The sequence below is a fragment of the Phaenicophaeus curvirostris genome, chromosome 10, assembly GCF_032191515.1.
Source record: "Phaenicophaeus curvirostris isolate KB17595 chromosome 10, BPBGC_Pcur_1.0, whole genome shotgun sequence".
Lineage (NCBI taxonomy): Eukaryota > Metazoa > Chordata > Aves > Cuculiformes > Cuculidae > Phaenicophaeus > Phaenicophaeus curvirostris.
The window spans coordinates 26431671-26450361 of record NC_091401.1 but is presented as its reverse complement, the minus strand read 5'-3'; the positions used below and the strand labels follow the sequence as shown (position 1 = coordinate 26450361).

Genomic DNA, 18691 nt, shown 5'->3' with positions numbered 1-18691 from the left:
AGGCCTTACGTTTATAGAGAGTGTGAATAGTGTCCTCAGTGAGCATTTTGGGAGGCTGTCCAGCCTAGCAGTGGGATCATAGAATCACCAGGTTGGTAAAGACCCATCAGATCATTGAGTCCAACGTCCTTTCATTCCCTCCATTGTACTGGATTTCTGTGGGGACACAAGCTAAGAATTCAGTTAGCTCCAATACCCTGAGGTCTGCAAGTATTAAAGACTTTGCCCTAACTCTATATGTGCCTTCTGGCAATTCCTGTGGAGGTGGTGCAGGCAGTGGGGTTTAGCTCTTCGCAGAGCTGGGGGCTAACCCATTCTTTGAGCCCAGAAGTGCCTGACGTGACAGAACCTTGGTTGTGCTCCTGTGTTGGTGTCGGAGACCCAGTTTGGGTCACAGCAATAAGAGCTGTGGTCAACTGGTGTCGTAGCAAAGGTGCAACAGAGGCAAAATGTGCCCGAAAATCAGGATCTATGGAGTTCCGTTTTCAGAACGGGCAGTGTGCAATGAGCCAGCAAAAAAGGTGACGAGCTGGTGGTTCAGCACTTGGTTCAGTGTTGTAATTGGCCTTGACAGTACACACCAGCATTACGTGTGATCGGTGATGGCTCAGTCTAGCCCCTGGTCAATGAACTGGTCAGGGAAGAAACAGCTTTTGGTTTGGCTTTGAATAACAAGCTCAAAATGTTGCTGTAAAGGGGTTCTGAATTGAAGATGATCACATCATTAGGATTAGCGACCTCCCAGGAGCGACAGAGGCTGCAAACCCACTGCCGTTGCTCTTGACTTTGAAAGCCAGAACTACATAAAAATGAGGAAGGTTGTTAAATTGAGGCTGAAACCAGGCAGCTGAGTTCACAGGCCGCACATGGGCTGTGTTAAAACACTGTGTGGAAGGTTCAGGGCAAATGCGTGCATACCTCCTTTTAAAGGAGCTTGAAAAGGTCCCAGAGAACATTGACGTGGCTTAGGAGCAGGATAACAGAGGTTACCAAAAGCAAGAAGGCATCGTTCAAAAAGCTGACGTAGTTTACCAGTGAGAAGACTAAGAAAGCTCATGAACATGAGCTGGTTAAGCCTAAAAACCAGAGTGAAGCCAAGCAGAAAGGCAGTTTGTCAAACTTAAACAGGCATAAAAAGAGAATTCCTTTTTTCAGACGCCTGTAGCAGGAAGCCGGCCAAAGAAATCTGTAGGGCCGGGAGGTGATCGGGTTACAAAAGGAGTTTCCAGGCAGAGCAGGGAATTGAAATGCAAGTTCCACATCAGTGTTTAATGCAGTGACCGTGCCGGGACACTTCATTGCAGGGAACTTGCTGGAGAGCAGATTGCAGCGAAGCAGCGTGTTGATGCGATGAGTGCCAATAGCTAAAAGGAGCTGTAACGAGTTGCTTGCACCAGAGAATATTCAGTCAGAAGCTCTAAAGGAGGTTAAAGTGGAGAAGCCTGACCACTTTAGCAAGAGGCTTTAAACCTCGTGCTAAAAACTGTGCTGGGATCCTGCAGTCGGGAGACAGTGAGTGTGGGAATAACCTTAGAAAGGGTTTCTAGAGAGACCAAGGCCAGCTATAAATCACTAAGCCTGGTGCTTGTACTGTGAAGGTCAGGGGAGTCTGTTCTACAGAAACCACTCGGCAGGTAAAAACCACTCTGGGGTTGTGGTGAAATGGGGAAGAGCTGACTTCACTGCCTTTTTCTTAGAGGAAGTCTCACTTCAAAACTAACAGTGGTCCTTGGGGGCATCGCCCAGCATGGCTAAAACTTGCAAGGATGGCTGGCAGTGCTCAATAGCAGTCTGAGGGCAAAGTAAATGTTGATTATTTGGCAAAGCAGAGGGTTGTACCCCAGAACAGCCTCTTCTTTGTTCTCCTGATACTGTCAGCAGAAGCAGAGAAGCTTCTAAGTTTCAGAAAAGGAGGGGGATGTATGTGTGAGTTTGGGAGGGAGATCTAAAGAGCTGCTTCTGGCCCTGCATCTGAACTAACGCCAGGTACAGCCTTCACCCACAAACAAAACCTTCTAGTTTTAACTTTCATGCATTCATTTTGAATTCGTTACAGTGGCAAGCGGTCACGTTGGTGTCCATTTTTGTTTTGAAACAGCATCAGTGACAGCAGTAGCTCGCAAGGTCTATCGCAGCCTTCCACACAGACGACGCAGTACCTGCGGGCTGACACGCCCAACAACGCAACGCCAGTAACCAGTAAGTGTTAATCTGATTACAGACCCTCTCAGACAGAGCTGGAGGTTTTGGGCTACAAATCAGGCTTTTCATAGAACCATAAAATCATAGAATTGCTTGGTTGGAAAAGACCTTTGAGATTGAGTCCAACTGTCCCTGTCCACTGCTGAACCAGATCCCTGAGCACCTCATCCACCTGTTAAACCCCTCCAGGGATGGGGACTCCACCACCTCTTGGGCAGCCTCTGCCAGGGCCCCAGAACCCTTTCCATGGAGAAATTGTTCCTGATGTCCTGTCTTGAGGCCATTTCCTCTTGTCCTATTGCCCATCACTTGCCAGAAGAGCCCAGCACACACCTCACCACAACGTCCTTTCAAGCAGTTGTAGACAAGGATGAGGTCTCTCCAGGCTAAACAGCCCTGGGGCCCTCGACCGCCTCTCAGAACCCTTGCTCTCCAGCCCTTTCCCCAGCTGCTCCAACTGCTCTGGGCAGCCTGGGCCAGGGCCTCTCCACCCTCCCAGGAAAGCATTTCTTCCTAATGTCTCTGTCTCCCCTCTTTCAGCTGAAAACCGTTTCCCTTGCCCTATCCCTGCCCTCCCTGATCAAGAGGTGTAGGGCCACCCTTGGTGTGTGATTCCTTGGTCTCGTTGGGCTGACCACAAGCCTTTCCCCTGTGCTGACACTGATGCTGCTTGTCTGCACGACGATCTGGGAAGCTGAACCAGCCAAACCCACACTTCTTTCATAGAGCGATGGGCTTTTGATTGACTTGGTCTCTGAACTGGCTTGTAGCTGCGCTGTGTGAGCCCCGTGGCTGGTGTTTAGTGGGTCTGGCTCTGCGTGTGTGGCTGCTGGAAGCAGGCAGGGCTTAGGGGTATAAGCTGCTGCTGCAGAGCCTGCTTTAAAGGATCCAAAGGGAGGCGAGGGTTTATGTTTTACAATGAGAAAACCGGGGGAGCCCAGCCAGAGGAACAACTTTTGAAATACACGCTGCTTGCCTGTCTCTATACCTGTAGGTGGTGCTGGGGTGAAGCAATGCGCTTGTGTTCTCACTGTAAGGGTATTTATATGGGTTTGTTTGGCTCTGCTGGCTCCTCAGGTTATCCTACATTACGGATAGAGAAGAATGATCTTAAAAGTGTCACGCTGATGGAAGCAAAAGCTAAAGTGAAGGACATTGCCATCTCCAGGGAGAGGATAACTCTAAAAGATGTGCTTCAAGAAGGTATTTACAGGACTCAGCCACTTGTTGGCTACAATGTGGTGTATATGTATATATGCGTGTTACTTATGCTGAAACTCATCACGGATGATGGGGAAAAAGGATGAGAAAAGGCTGGAGCTGGAGCTTTTGGTGCAGGCAGTTGACAAAGACTGAGCTGCCACGAATAAACCCCTCACCCGTACTGGTACTCCATTGAACTGTGTTCTGCTGCTGTTGTTGGTCCCCTCTCATGCTCACCCCCTACATTTTAGTTGTCTGAGACTTCCAGCAATTCCTGCATACGGTCGAATCCACCTCCTGCTGGAGAGATGCTTGGGTTATGAATTGTTGACTTAACTGGGCATTCAGGACTCAATCTTTAACTGCCGTGGTTCCTAACTCTGCGGTGGCCGATAATTTAAGGTGTTTTCTTAATAGCTATTTGATTCTATTAATGCTATCACCCCATCTTCACCACATCACACTGACCTGTTCTCTTTGTAGGCACGTTTGGGCGCATTTTCCTTGGGATTCTAATAGAAGAAAAAGACCCCAGCAAAGAGAAACAAGTGTTTGTCAAAACCGTTAAAGGTACGTTTACACAAAGGGGTGGTTTTGTGTCCTGTTGTTTGGGTTGTGGTGCATAAAATCTGGCTTTAAAAACAACCCTCTTCTGCCCAAGATACGCTTAAAAAGCAAAAGCAATTTGGATGCTGCCTTCAGCCAGCGAGAACAGAAATCTTATATGGAAGAAAAATGCGTGTGTTCTCCACCAGTGCCTGCAGTTATTCTGAGTAAATGCTATACTGTTTTTTTCCTCTCGCATGTCACTGTTCTTTCTATCCCCGGCCTTTCCCCCTGCAAACTGCTGGAAAAGGCACCTGCAATGCAGCCTAAAATCTCTAAGAAATGTGTGTGGCCGTACAAAGGATGAGGTGTAGTTTCTGTGATCTTAGGCTTGCCAGGCTCGAATCCTGGGCCTCCCCATAAAATTCCTGGGTTCAATACCCACCAGGCTAAATGAAGCAAAACGATGCCAAATGATCGGTCTCAAAAGGAATTAGTTTGTACAGGTGTTCTCAGGGATGAGACTGGCATTGGCTGCTAAATCGGAGTTAAGGGAAAAGAAAGACAGAAAGGGAGAGGGAGAGAAGAAAAGGAGAGGGAGAAAGGCCTGGGCTCTGCTCCTCTTCTCTCTCCCAGGGTGGTGGGTGCTGCTGCCAACGGCCCCTCTGCCAGAGTATTGGTTATAGCTTTTTGTGGGCCTGTGCAGCACTTTTTATAGCGTTGGATTAAGTGACAAGACAACATTTGTGAGCAGATCTTAATTTAGCTGCCTTCCTTCAGCACTTAGCTGATTGTTTTGCCAGAATGAGGTTTCCAATCCACTCTTAAAGCTGCGTTTCTCCCTTGCAGTGGCTTGTATCTTCGCCACAGCGTGCATGCTGATTTCTTTAGCCCTTCCCTTTGTGGGGAAGGCTTTGGCTGCGGTGAACTGCAGCAGCTCTGGAGGGAGTGATGATCGTCATGTAATTGTTGTCCATAGAGAATTCCTCAGTCTTAAAAAGGATACATATGGACCAAGTGTGTAATGGACTTCGCTGATAGTTGTCTGTGAAATAATACTGATTTGGGTTTCCTAGCAGAACGTTGCTAGGAAAATAACTATAAACACTCCCACCTCTCCTCACAGCAGTTCACTCACGGGGCTAACATGAAGCAGCTTTGTCCCCTGGCTGATGGCTGTGTGCGCAGCTGGGCCGCATAAGAACTTGGGAACTTGATCTGCTTGGAGAAAAACCTGCAAAAATCCTCTCTTAAGCAGCCTTTTTCCTTGATCTCCTTCATTCTGTGACCACACACACTGCTGGTTTGGCACAAAGAGGAACAGGGCAGGACAACAAGTGTGGGATGGGTAGGAGAGCTGTTAAACTGAACTGAGCGTCTCTGTTGCTGAAGGCAAGGAAGGAGCCTGAGGATTAAGAAAGGGAAAAAGGCTTTGTGTGGCTAAGTTATCCCCCAAAAAGTAGGAGCCGCTCCAGTGGTGTGCTCCAAGATGGAGAAAAAAGCCCCATGGTACCAAATGCAAGAACATAATGGGGAGGGGTGAGGGGTGTTTGAGATGTTCTGCAAAATGTGAGCTGCAGTTCTTCCAGCAGGTGCCGTGGGAAAGAATAACCTTGAGAGGAAAAACTCATCTGTCTTCTCACTAGGATTAGAGCTTCAGAAGATTAAGATGTTGTATTAGATGTTAGGGTAGTGGCTACGGCTTTAAATCTGGAATTGCCAGTAGAAGAAATCTTTTGAAGGAGAACACCTGGTCATAGCAAATACGATCAGTGCACTTGTACCCAAACTAGAATTTCATATTCTGTGCAGAACAACCCCAACTCTCTCAGCCTGTCCCCGTAGCAGAGGGCCTCCAGCCCTCACATCATCTCTGTGGCCTCCTCTGCACTTGCTTTAACAGCTCCATGTCCTCCCTGTGCTGGGGACTCCAGAACTGGACCCAGGGCTCCAGGTGGGTCTCACAGATGGAGCAGAGGGGCAGGATCCCCTCCCTCCCTGCTGCTCCCACGGCTCTGGATGCAGCCCAGGACACGGGTGGCTTCTGGGCTGTGAGGACACGTTGCTGGCTCATGTTGAGCTTCTCATCCCCAGCACTCAAGTCCTTCTCCTCAGGGCTGCTACCAATCCATTCTCCACCCAGCCTGGATTTGTGCTTGGGATTGCCCCAGTTGTTCACACTCACTCTAGATCCATCATTTTGGGCACTCAGTTCTGTTCTATTTGCAGTTTATGGTTTCACTTTTTATTAATTTGCTGATTGCTTTTGTGAAAGTTTTGCTTCTTTCATATTTAGTCTTTTCTATGGATAATTGGCGTTTGTTGTTTCTTTAAATGGGTGTTTGTGAAGATTAAGGATGTGTCTCGTTCTTGTTCTTACCCATAAGGTAAGAACAACTGTTCTTACACACTGTTCTGTGTATGGGATGTGGGAATCTGAATCAACACCCCCTGAAGGAGTTCTTTGTGAAAAAGATGAGGCATAGCTGGCATTTGGTTTCCTCATTGTGTTTTCTGCTTTGTGGTAGAACTGTTTCATCTGGTTGTAATGCTTCGCTTTCCTTTTCGATAGGAGGTTTCCAGTCACTCTCAGCTTTGTGAAACATCTTGCTTGGTGTGTGTGTCAAAGTGGGCGTTGCATCTCTTGCCAGTGGCTGACAGATCTCTCTAAGCCACAAAATAAGCATTCTTGTGAGTTTCCTAGATCATCTTACCTCAGAAGAGAAAGAAAACACGCGGGTTTCACTGCTGATTTAAAGAACAGATTGTTTAATGGTGGTTTTCCTGTGGAGGAGAGAACTCTTTGCAGAACAAATGGAATTGTGTTATTCCAGGAACATACGCAGTGAGTTCGAGTGGTGCCGAGCCCTGACTCATGGTGTATGTTCTGGCCAAGGTAATTTTTTTGTTACAAACAACTGCTCGTGCTGTTCAAGATAACCTGGTTGCTTCCATTTCATGTTCTAACCACTTCATAGGTACAAGAAAAGAGTGTTTGAAAACAAAGCACTGGAAACAAAGTCAGAGTGTGAGTGAGGATTAGCTCTTAAGACTCCATGATTTTACCAACTTTAGCAAAGCTTTGGGTCTTGTTCTTGTCATCTTAGGTCGCTTTTTCAGCATTCTTGGCCGCCTCCAAGATGATCCTTTTGGAGTTGTTTCATGTCTTGGCAGTCTAGTTAAGAGAGGATGCGCAGAATGCACCCTCGGAGCCAGTGTGGGATATGATGCTGCAGCGGGAGCACTGGAGAAGGACCTCGCTGTGAGTTCATCTGATACATCCCAGCACTGCAGCTGCTTGTGGAGAACACATCATATGTGAGACTCGTACTAGAGGAGTCAAAGCATGAGCTTTGCAGTGCTTGTTTGTGTTGAGTTGTGGATAGGAAGAAGGGTACTGGGTGCAAAGTAGGACTTAACTGTCCGTAGCATGTGGGCCTGCTAGTGCCTTCACTCAGGTGATGTCTGGTTTGGCCTGCTCACAACCTAGCCAAGGGCAGCTTGGTGACCTTCTAGGACTTTTGCAGCAATTCTAGAGTCCTTAGCACAGGAAGCACATGGAGCTGTTGGAGCAAGTCCAGAGGAGGCCATGGAGATGATCTGAGGGCTGGAGCACCTCTTGTATGAGGACAGGCTGAGAGAACTGGGGTTGTTGGGCCTGAAGAAGAGAAGGCTCCAGGGGGACCTTACAGCAGCTTCCAGTATGGAAAGGGGCTCCAGGAAAGCTGGAAGGAAAGTTCTGCAAGTGTCTGCTGGCAGCATTGCCGATGTCCTGTACAGCAGACATGAACTCAGAAGTCTTGAGTGTTGAGCTGCTTCCAAAATCCAAAGACTTGTGTTGAAGTGTGCAAGCCGTATTCAGGCATGTATTCTCTTTGAACTGGGATTGTGTTCTGCCTTGGGAGAACTTTGACATCATTAATTGCTCTGTAGAAGCAGCAGTAATTAATGAGGATGTGTTGATACTAGGAGCTCTTCTTCCCTGAAGCCGGACGCTTGGGGCAGTTCTAGCACTGTGCTCGGTTCCTGAGGACCATTGCGCACCTAACTCTGTGCTTTTCACCCTTTGGTGCCTTGAGCTTGTGGACTTTGTCACGGTGTGTTTGGCAAAGCCCTGAAGTTTGAAAGATAATAAGGGTATCGCTTTGTGAAAACGTGGAGTGAGAGAGACAATGGGTGGTAGAAGCGTTCTGATGTTAAAGAACGTTAGTTTGCAATGTGAGACTGACGGAAGTTTGCATGGGAGTAAGACGTTACAAATGGTCCAAGGTGAGAAAAGCTTCAAGTGAAACATCTTGTTAAATATTGCTGTCAGGAAACATGCTTCTCAGAAGCCTTGTTTAGTGGAGCGGCTTCCTCCAGGAGTGCTGAGAGGAACGGCTGCGTGTCACTGCCCAGAGCAGGCTGTGAAGGGCTCTGGGATGACCAATTGCCATTCTGAAACCTTTGGGTATATTGCTTTTGAGACCATTTCATGGAAAGAGTGATGGGAGTCCCCATCCCTAGAGAGGTTCAAAAGCCAGGCTGATGTGGTTTAGTGGTGGAGTTGGCAGTGCTGGGTTTACGGTTGGACTTGATGATCTCAAAGGCCTTTTCCAACCTAAATGATCTGTGGTTCTGCTTTGTCTTCTGTCTGAAGAACCGGATTTCACTGCTGCTGTTTACAATCTTGAGGTTGCAGTGCTGTGCTTTGCTATTTAGAGATTCTAGGAGGTCCAACTCAAAATGTTATTCTTGGAAGCCATCCAGCTGATCAGGTAACCCACTGTGATATCCAGGTAATTGCTGCTTTTCATCTCTGGTGAGTAATTGGAGGTGTGGAGGGACTCTCCTCCCGCGTGCTACCACCTAGCAAACGTAGAGCATGATGCTCCACAGTCGCTACAAGAGCCCAGTCTTGGAGGAAGCAGCTTGTCGCAACATTGGTGTCATTGTGGGCTTCCTGAGGTGTTTTCCGGTGAGCCTTGCAGTGACTCATGGGATTGGGTGAGGATGAATGAGGATTTTAAAATGCAGTTTTGCAGATGGGGTTTGAGAAGCTGCTAAAAATCAAGTTGCTGCTCTTTTCCCCCCGTGAACCAGGAAGGGCCTCAGCACACATCACACTTGCCAGAGCTGCATGGAGAGATTAGCTCTCAGATAAAAATAGCAGTGCCAAGAGCCCCATTGTGCCTGGCTATAGACAAATAACTTAATGGCATGAGATAACCTCGCAGCCGTATCAAAGCGTCTTGAAATCCCAGCTTGTTCTTGCCCTGTGCCTTAGGGTAGGTTTCCACAGCCAGGCTTTTGGCGTAGAAGGGGTAAAAGCAGTGCTTTGAGACCATCTTCCTCATTCAGGAATGCATTTCTGTCTATCTCCAACAGTCTTGGGTTTAAGTGCCTTCTGAAAGTCGAACCTTTTTGGTCCTTAGGGAACATCTGGAATTACTACTGAGTGTTAAACCTTTCTCCCAACTGGTGTGACCTGAAGCTTTTGCTGTTACTCAGCGGTTGGTGCGTGATGGCCTTGTGAAAGTAGATGATGCTTTTGGGGCAGAGAAGCCCTGACCTGGCTACACCCCGCCAGGCTGTGACTGCATGAATTGTTGAGCGCTGACGTATTCTTAATCACAAATAGCGTTAATATCTTGGAGGGAAGTGCTGGTTTAGGGCTTTGAAGAGGTTGTGCAACAAGCCCTTGTTGACTTGCCCTGGAGTGCTTGACTTTGCCTCAGGGAACAGCCCCACATTTCAGAGTTAATAATGGGAGACTGGAGTCTTCTCCATCTTGGCTTTAAGTTGCTGTTCTAATCTAAGAGGTTTCTGGCTTTGTGAGAGGCTCCCCCAACTCTCTTGAGCTGTGTGTGTGGTTGTGTTCATCTCAAATGACTTCACAGATCCACGGCAGAAAAATCAAGCTGCAGAGGCCTCTGGGCACGCTTGTGTTTGATGAGATCGCTCCCCAGGTCTCCTTCACAGAACAAACAGTTCTGTGAATGAAATGCCTCCATGCGTGTGCTTACATGGAACACTTGGAGGTTTGATAGGTGGGTTTGGTACAGGACTAAGCTTTGGCCCAGGCAAGAGAATGAAATCTATAGGATTTACCTTATTGTGTCCTCCTAAGAACGTCATGTTGAGCTGGAATTACAGGGTTGTGGCTGTCGCTGGCTCTGCCCTGGGACTGTGTATTTCTCGTATCAGAGCCAGAAATGCTGTGGATATGCTGGATTGCTTTGAGGGGGTTTCATGGAATCACAGAATGATTTTGGTTAGAAAAGACCTTTAAGATAGAGTCCAACCATCAGTCCAACCCTGCGAGTTCCACCACCTGACTGTGTCCCCAAGTACGACATCTGCTTGTCTGTTAAACCCCTCCAGGGACTGGGATTCAACCATCTCCCTGAGCAGCCTCTGCCAGTGCTTGACAACCCTTTCAGTAAGGAAATTCCTCCTAATATCCAACCTAAATCCCCACGGCACAGCTTCATGCCACTTCTCCTTGTCCTGTCACTTCCCCAGCTCCTTTCCCTTCTCTGGACGCACTCCAGCCTCTCGGTGTCCTTCTTGGAGTGAGGGGCCAAGAGCAATCCAGTATTCAAGATGCAGCCTTAGTGTGGGGTGATCAGATTCCCCAGGTCCTCTACAATAAAATGCTTTATTACCAAAATCACCTTTGCAATCATTGAAGACCTCTGTTTGATACTAAACAGTGGTTATAATCCACTAAAAGTGACTAAGAAGTTGTTTAAATGTACTTTTTGGTGCCCAACTAAAGAAAATGTCTATGAAAGGAAGACTGATTGCACTGGCGAGTGTTGCCGGAGCATGATTGTGGAATTTTTTTACCCCTTTTTGACTTGAATTGCTCAAAAAAGTGGCAATTTCTGTTCTGTTTTGAATTATATCTAACACAAACCCACCATAATCAAGCTGTGTGGTGGTTCTGAACTGGCACTGATCGAAGCCAGAGGAGGGTTGGCCTTGTACTGCCATTGTTTGTTCGGAGCCTGGTGAATTTGTTAGTGTTCTTTAAGTGTTTACTATACAGAAAACAAGGAAATAATATTGATAAGAACACACAATCTGGATGCAGGGCCTGGTTCCCCAGATAAGATTTGGATTTCCGTATATACTTGAGCAGGAGTCAATCATCCTCGGGGACACTCGGTGACTGCAGTGCAGTCTCCAAGCAGGAAGAAAACAGGGAAACCTAAGAGTGACCTGAAAAACAGCCTGTGAGGTGGGGAGGGAAAGGCTTGACAGGAGAATGTCATCTTTTCTGGGTAGAACTTAGTGATGAAAGGGGCTCCAGAAAAGCTGGGAAAAGCTGCTCTTGAGCAGGGATGGGACGATGGGAACAGTTTTGAGCTGAAAGAGGGGAGATGGAGATGAGATCTTAGGGTGAAATATTTTCCTGTGAGGGTGGGGAGGCCCTGGCTCAGGCTGCCCAGAGCAGGGGTGGCTGCCCCATCCCTGGAGGGGTTCAAGGCCGGGTTGGATGGGGCTTGGAGCCCCTGATCCAGTGGGAGGTGTCCCTGCCCATGGCAGGGGTGGCACTGGATGGGCTTTGAGGTCCCTTCCAACCCAACCATTCTGTGATGCTGCGGTTCTAAGAGATGAACCAGTGCGTTGTCCAAACCAGGTTAACTTGTTCTGTAGATCTTAAAGCTGGTCTTGAATAGGCTCTGATTTAGAGCTTCAAATTATTACATGGTGGCTCTTATAATTAAAAGCAAACCAGTTCAGCAAGTGCAGGGCCAAAGAGTAAAGTTAATCAGCTTAAACTCACCCCTTATGATCTCTTCCCTGCCTTCGTTCTGTGCTGGGTTGAGGAGGTGGTGGCTTCTGTCCTGAGACCCTGCTGGCAGCTCTGTGCTTTTACACCTCTGTGTTTAAGCCTTAAGTTCCTTGGGCGATTCAGCTGTTCGTGCCTTTATAACTCCATTTCAGTGCAATATCTGTGTTTTCTTGTTCACAAGCCTTCTGAGGGCTGAGCCCTGCATATTGGATTCATCACACATCAAACACTCGAGCGCTGGTGCTGCGCAGGAGGCAGGACTGAGTCTCGTGCGTGGCCTCAGCTGAGCGTTGCTAAAATGCTAAAATGTACTGCAGAAGCCTGTTTCACCACCCCCACACTCCCCCCCCGAAACATGCTTTTCAAATACAAGGAAATGGACTATTTTGATGCATCCCATAATATCCTGCAGCCAGAATTGTCACTGATCTAACTGCACCACTGTGGACTTCTCCAAACGTTGTGGTGTGGCTTTTGGGGGGCTGGTCCTTCTGGCTGGTGCAGGGTCCAGGCAGGGATGCCCCTCTGGGGTGTCTGCATGTGCTCAGGGCTCGGTGCCTCCAGCCGGGCTGGGATGGGGAGGAGGGCGAGACCACAGAGGAAAAAGAGCAGAGCAGATGAGTTCCCTCCTCTTCTTCCTCCCAGGGCAGTAAAATGTTGCTTTGACTTATCTGTAATATGTAAATTCATCCTAATGCGACAGGGAAAACTGATTGGGCTCTCTCCAGTGCTGGCTTGCTGCCCGAGCACCCTGGTGCTAGTCCTAGCATGAAGGAGGGACCGAAAACACACCCGGCTCTGAGGAGGGTGGGATTGAGAGCACTCTGATTTCATAGAATCATTTGGTTGGAAAAGACCTTTGAGAACATAGAGTCCAACCATGCCTGTCTACTACTAACCCAGATCCCTGAGCACCTCATCCACCCATCTGTGAAACCCCTCCAGGGATGGGGATTCCGCCACCTACATAGCATTAACCTTCCCTGTTGCTTCTCCCACCAAAGGAGGGGAAAAAACCCACTCAAACAAAAATATTTGTGGGGGAGGGGTTACAGGCACCATTTCTGCATCTGCCCAGTAGGTGTTTGCACTGACCTGGACTGCAGGAGTTACTGCAGATGCTTGGGTTGTAGCTGGTAGCAGGGATTTGTGTTTTGTTTTGGAACGTGGAAAGAGAACAGTGAATGTTCTCAGGGCTGCCAAGGATCAAACACTTTGAGTAGAGCACAGTAAATAGAGTCATAGAATTGCTTGGTTGGGAAAGATCTTTGAGATCAAGTCAAACCGTCCCTGTCCACTACTGAACCAGATCCCTGAGCACCTGCAGAAGCCCATGCTGGTCTCTCCCGTGCTGCTGGGAAGCACACGGTGTTCTGCCCGTCTTCCAGCAGCACCAGCCCCGTGTGCAGGATGCGCCCCGCGCCGCCTCGTGCTGCAGTTCGTGCCTGCCCAGAAGCTGTCAGGAAGTGGCAGAAGTACAGTCTGTGAGCGCCTGGAGCGGGTTTGTTTCCTCTCGGCTTCACCCCGTGTGTTTGGGCAGGAATACGTCCCAGGGCTTGGCTTGCTCTGCTCACTTGAAGGCTTTAAACTCCATTTTTAAAAAGTAGGCAAACAAGTTCTGTTTGCGCTCGAGTGACCTCAGCTGACTCGCAGATTGGGACCAAATTGCAATGGACGTGTTGGGCTGTTCCCAAGTTACATCTGTGGTTCCTTTCTCTTTTGTGATTAGATCAGGCCTCCGAGGTGCAGGTGACAATGATGCTGACCGAGAGCTGTAAACTCCGAGGGCTCCATCACAGGTAAGCTCAGCAGGGCTCACAGCACAGCTCTCTTGGTGCCTGCTGAAAAGGCTTGTGCTTAAAGCTTCCCGGGGAAGAGGAGACTTCTTCAGGATTCAGCATGGTTCTATACATGCTGCGTTTCTAAGTTTAGGAGATATCCTGGGGCAGGTGGTGACCTGTATTTCCAGAGATTTATTCCAGCCCTTCTGGACCAAGTGAAAAAAATTGGAGGGTTCTTCCTGATGGGAAAGTACTCAGAGGTCTTATTTTTAAAGAAACAGGTGTCTAGGGCTTTAGTTATTTGGAGACCTTGCGCTCTGCGGTTTGTAACTCAGGACCAATGCTGTTCTTTTATGTTGGATGGCTCGCACTTACTGTGTTTTAGAGAGCGAGAAGGTTCTTAGGAAGCTTTGATTTCATGAAATTAGGAATTTCGGTCCCTGTCTTCCAGGAATCTGCTACCAATCACTCATGTCTGCATAGAAGAGGGAGAGAAACCCATGGTGCTGCTGCCGTACATGAACTGGGGGAACCTGAAACTCTTCCTGCGACAGTGCAAGCTGGTCGAGGCCAACAATCCCCAGGTAGGCAGGGACCTGCGACTGCTTGCCCGTAACGCCAGGTCGTGGTTTGTCACCTGTGGATGTGCTTTAAAAAAAATCATGGTGCTCGCCTCCTCTGTCGCGACAATGAAGGCGTTGGCAGGCAGGTTCCCTACGGACTGCAGTCAGCTTCCCTGCTCCTGCTGGTCACACCAGGGCTGATCCGAGCCAGGATGGTGATTTCTTGGCCATCTGGACCACTGCTGGCTCATGTTCAACCGCTGTCAACCAACACCCTCAAGTCCTTTTCCTCTAGGCAGCTTTCCGGCTGCTCTTCTCCAAATCTGGAGCTGCGTGGGGTTGTTGTGACCCAGCACTTGATGAACCTTATAACTTGGCATAAGGAGTCTTCATGAGTTTTCTCAACACCAAGGAAGCATCGGGCAGTGGAATAAAACAGAAATCTTGCCCCAGCTGGCAGTGGGCTCACAGTTCTAATGATTGTTCTCCTGTGCTCTTGCAGGCGATTTCCCAGCAGGACCTCGTACACATGGCCATCCAGATTGCGTGTGGGATGAGTTACCTGGCCAGGCGGGAGGTCATTCACAGGGACCTGGCTGCTAGAAACTGCGTGTAAGTACGAAATGGGGCAGAGCCAGCACATAGGCAACATTACAGCACTAGCGAGGGCATCCCTGCTACAAAATACACCGCTGGTTAGGCCACAAATAACATCTATTGCTCTAAAGTTATTACCAGATGTTGCTTTGCCTGAATCTTCAGCTCATTATTGCTGCGGAGGGACCATAGCTAACATTTAGTTGATCTGATAGAGGATCTCCAAGGGAGGAGGAATAATTCCAAGGAGTCGTGTGTTTGCATTAGCTGTATTTTTTGCATTTGTAAATGTTTCTATTTAGTCTAAGTCTGCTTAGTTTTCTAGTGCTCATCTATTAACACAGAATAAATATGGTCTTTGATAATGTTTGATGATCACCAATATAAGTGTTTCCTGATCTAGGAGAGCGTCGGCCCTTTGCAATGTTGGTAGTGTGATCAGTGCTCCCCACTTAAATCCCAAGTTGGAAACTTCAGCTTCAGCATAAATATCTTCTCTAAAGCTGCAGTGCCAAGGTTGCTAATTAATTCCATTCTGTTTAATTAGCATTGACGACGCACTTCAGGTTAAGATTACAGACAATGCGCTCTCTCGAGACCTCTTTCCGATGGACTACCACTGCCTGGGAGACAACGAGAACAGGCCCGTTCGATGGATGGCTCTGGAAAGCCTGGTTAACAACGAGTTCTCCAGTGCTAGTGACGTGGTAAGGTTGTTTTTCTCCTCTTACATCTTGTCAGTGTATGTTATTGACATAAATAAAATGAGGAAAAAGAGCGGGGCAAGATTTCTTTTGATTAAAATCAAGAATCGAGTGAGACTTGCTGAATTCTGCCCCGTTTCAATCAGTCAGGATGTTTGTGGCGCTGGTACCTCAGAAGTGAATCACCAGCGTGCTCTATCAGCACCATCTATGTTTGGCCTCCTGACACCAGCCAGTAAATCATCTTACACTGTGCTCGCACACGAATTGATTGATTTGGCTTTTCATCACCGTAAGCTCCTTTTGGCAAGGACCGGCAGCTGAACGATGTGTTGGGTGCTGCTCCAGCTGTCGTATTAACCAAGATGAAATCTTTTTCTCCTGAATACTACTCTGAGCGTGTACTCAAAAGACAGTTTACTTCAGTTTTTAGAAAATTAAGATATCTCCTCCTCTGACCCTTTTAATTTCAAAGGTCGTCTTTGAGGAAGCGGCGAAATGTAATATTAAACTGTTAATTTTTTCAAAACAGTGAGCGCAGGGTTTAACGTTCCTTAGATTTGTGAAGCATTTTGAAAAGTTGTACTGGAAAAATGCAGTAAATGCATGACTTTTTTAGCACTTAAATCTTACCGCACTAAGATTTTGATTTTAGTTCAACTTAAACACCTTCTGTGGTTCTTGATTGGTAGAATCATGGAATGGTTTGGATTGGAAGGGACCTCAAAGCCCATCCAGGCTATGGGCAGGGACACCAGGCTGCTCCAAGCCCCATCCAGCCTGGCCTTGGACGCCTCCAGGGATGGGGCAGCCACAGCACAAGTGTTGTTATGTTGAACTTGGGTCTATATCGCGTTTGTGTGAAGCTGTCCTCCTCATGACTGATTTTGTGGAATGTCTGAAGGAGCTCTCGGAATTGGGCTGCTCCCTTAACGCTGTGCACCTTCTTTGCAGTGGGCCTTTGGAGTAACGCTGTGGGAGCTGATGACGCTGGGACAGACTCCGTATGTCGACATTGACCCCTTTGAGATGGCTGCTTATTTAAAGGACGGCTATCGGATAGCTCAGCCCATCAACTGCCCCGATGAACTGTAAGTGCATCATCCTCCAGGGAGAAATGTCTGTTGTGCAACCAGCATGCTAAGCCAGGCTTAGACATGAAAGAGCTGAGTTTTATAGAATCATGGAATGGTTTAGGGTGGAAGGGACCTCAAAGCCCACCCAGTCCCACCCCTGCCATGGGCAGGGACACCTCCCACTGGATCAGGGGCTCCAAGCCCCATCCAGCCTGGCCTTGAACCCCTCCAGGGATGGGGCAGCCACCCCTGCTCTGGGCAGCCTGGGCCAGGGCCTCCCTACCCTTATCATGAAGAATTTCTTCCTAATGTCTAATCTCAATCTTTCTCCTCCCAGTTTAAAGCCATTCCCCCTCATCCCGTCCCTGCCCTCCCTGATCCAGAGCCCCTCCCCAGCTTTCCTGGAGCCCCTTTCAGCACTGGAAGCTGCTCTAAGGTCTCCCTGCAGCCTTCTCTTCTCCAGGCTGAGCAACCCCAGCTCTCTCAGCTTGTGCTCGTGGCAGAGGTGCTCCAGCCCTCAGATAATCTCTGTGGCCTCTGGACCCACTCCAACAGCCCCATGTCCTTGTGCTGAGTGAATCTGCCACAGTAAGACTTGGAACTATGCTTTTAAAATCATTGAGCAATTTCTGATGAATTAGTTGTTACTTCTTCCTGGGTTGCCTCTGACTTGTATCCAAAATCAACTCAGCACTGTCAGTCACAGCGTGTTTATTGACCCTGAGGCCCTGGCCCAGGTTGCCCAGAGCAGGGGTGGCTGCCCCATCCCTGGAGGGGTTCAAGGCCAGGTTGGATGGGGCTCTGAGCAGCCTGATGCAGTGGGAGGTGTCCCTGCCCATGGCAGAGGGTTGGATGTGGATGGGCTTTGAGGTCCTTTCCACCCCAAACCATCCTATGGTTCTATGGTTTTGAATGTCCATCTGCCAGAAGGGTTGTTCAGCTTCGCGTATTGGAGGGTTCAGGGTTCCTTTGCTCTTGGACCAGCAGGTTTTCTACTCGCAAATGTTGTTTTTCACTTTCAGGTTGGGACTTCAGTGTCTTACCTTGCTTTCTCGTGTCCTTGCCCTCCAGGTTTGCTGTCATGGCCTGCTGTTGGGCCCTTGACCCTGAAGAAAGACCCAAGTTTCAGCAGCTGGTGCAATGTCTAACGGAATTCCACGCGGCGTTGGGAGCCTACGTCTGAAACTACAGAAGGAGCTTGGGTTCACTGGTCGGGAGAAGGCACGGCTACATCTGCTGCTCCGTGCATCACTCGGACTTGCACACGCCACGTGTATAAAGCAACACTAACGGGAGAAAGCACTTCTTCCAAAACACTGTGCCTTAGGATGCTTTCGTAGTCTGAAGTCTTTTATAAGACCTCTTGATGTTGAATCTTTTCTAGGTATCATTTTTGCTAAGTTAAATCGAGACCTTTTTGTTTGCCATCAGGATTTTTAACGTGTAGTGAACTGGTAACGAACTGAAACACGAGGTGTCGATGGACTTTGCACTCCAGCAGACACCCGATTTTTCAGAAGGGAATATGGAACCGGTAGCAAACCAAGGAGAGGGGAGAGGAATGCGAAAGCCGCACTGCAGAAAATGTTCCCTGCTTTCTAAAAACATTGAAACTGAATCTTTCTGACCAGCTCTAGTGTTTGTACTTGTATGTATCTGGAATAGCTTTAGTATCAACTTCTTCTACTTTGAGACACATTGTGGTTGGAGCCACAAGCGGCATCTTTACCTTTTTAACCCATTCATGAATGTTTTTGGTTTTTTTTGAAAAGCTGGTCTTCAGGACACAAAATCCCCTTTTTAAAGCAGTAAGTGGTTCTGTAAAAGTGATTCCACTTTACCTCATACAGAGAGGAATGAAGAGGGGGTAAAAACGCCGCCCCTCCTCGCAGGTAAAAGGCCGATGTGATTTTTTTAAGCTGGTTTTCTGTGCTAACTTAGAGGCCTTCAGAGAAGCGCCAAAGCAGCCCTTGTGTGGGAGTCTTTCACCTCAGACTTCTGGATCACAGTTTTTCTTGTTCAAAAAGGTACTGGTTGTTTTTTATGGGCTTTTATGGCCTGAAATGGGCTTAAATATATAAATATATATTTGTAAAGACATTTGCAGAGTAAAGAATGTTTTTCTATTACATGCAACGTGAAAGCTTGGTCCTTCACGTACACTTGTGTGTTGGCTGTGCAGGTTGGTGGTTGTTGGGCTGGAGTTGGTGCGGAGATGAGGTGGATTGTCCACCTC

General features: G+C 48.1%; 1 protein-coding gene across 2 annotated transcripts in view; it reads left to right on the top strand.

Moving 5' to 3' along the window:
- The window catches only part of RYK (receptor like tyrosine kinase), a 35519-nt gene extending 16940 nt beyond the window's left edge, over window positions 1-18579 (top strand). Inside the window, exons 7-15 of one of the 2 annotated variants that reach the window (XM_069865231.1) lie at window positions 2099-2200; window positions 3272-3405; window positions 3889-3975; window positions 13464-13533; window positions 13967-14099; window positions 14581-14690; window positions 15223-15382; window positions 16334-16470; window positions 17527-18579. In XM_069865231.1, coding sequence (XP_069721332.1) covers window positions 2099-2200; window positions 3272-3405; window positions 3889-3975; window positions 13464-13533; window positions 13967-14099; window positions 14581-14690; window positions 15223-15382; window positions 16334-16470; window positions 17527-17638 — 1045 coding nt within the window. In that variant the 3' untranslated portion in view covers window positions 17639-18579. The remainder of the gene's footprint in view (window positions 1-2098; window positions 2201-3271; window positions 3406-3888; window positions 3976-13463; window positions 13534-13966; window positions 14100-14580; window positions 14691-15222; window positions 15383-16333; window positions 16471-17526) is intronic. The other variant, XM_069865232.1, reaches the window with a different exon arrangement.
- The last annotated feature ends 112 nt before the right edge of the window (window positions 18580-18691 follow it).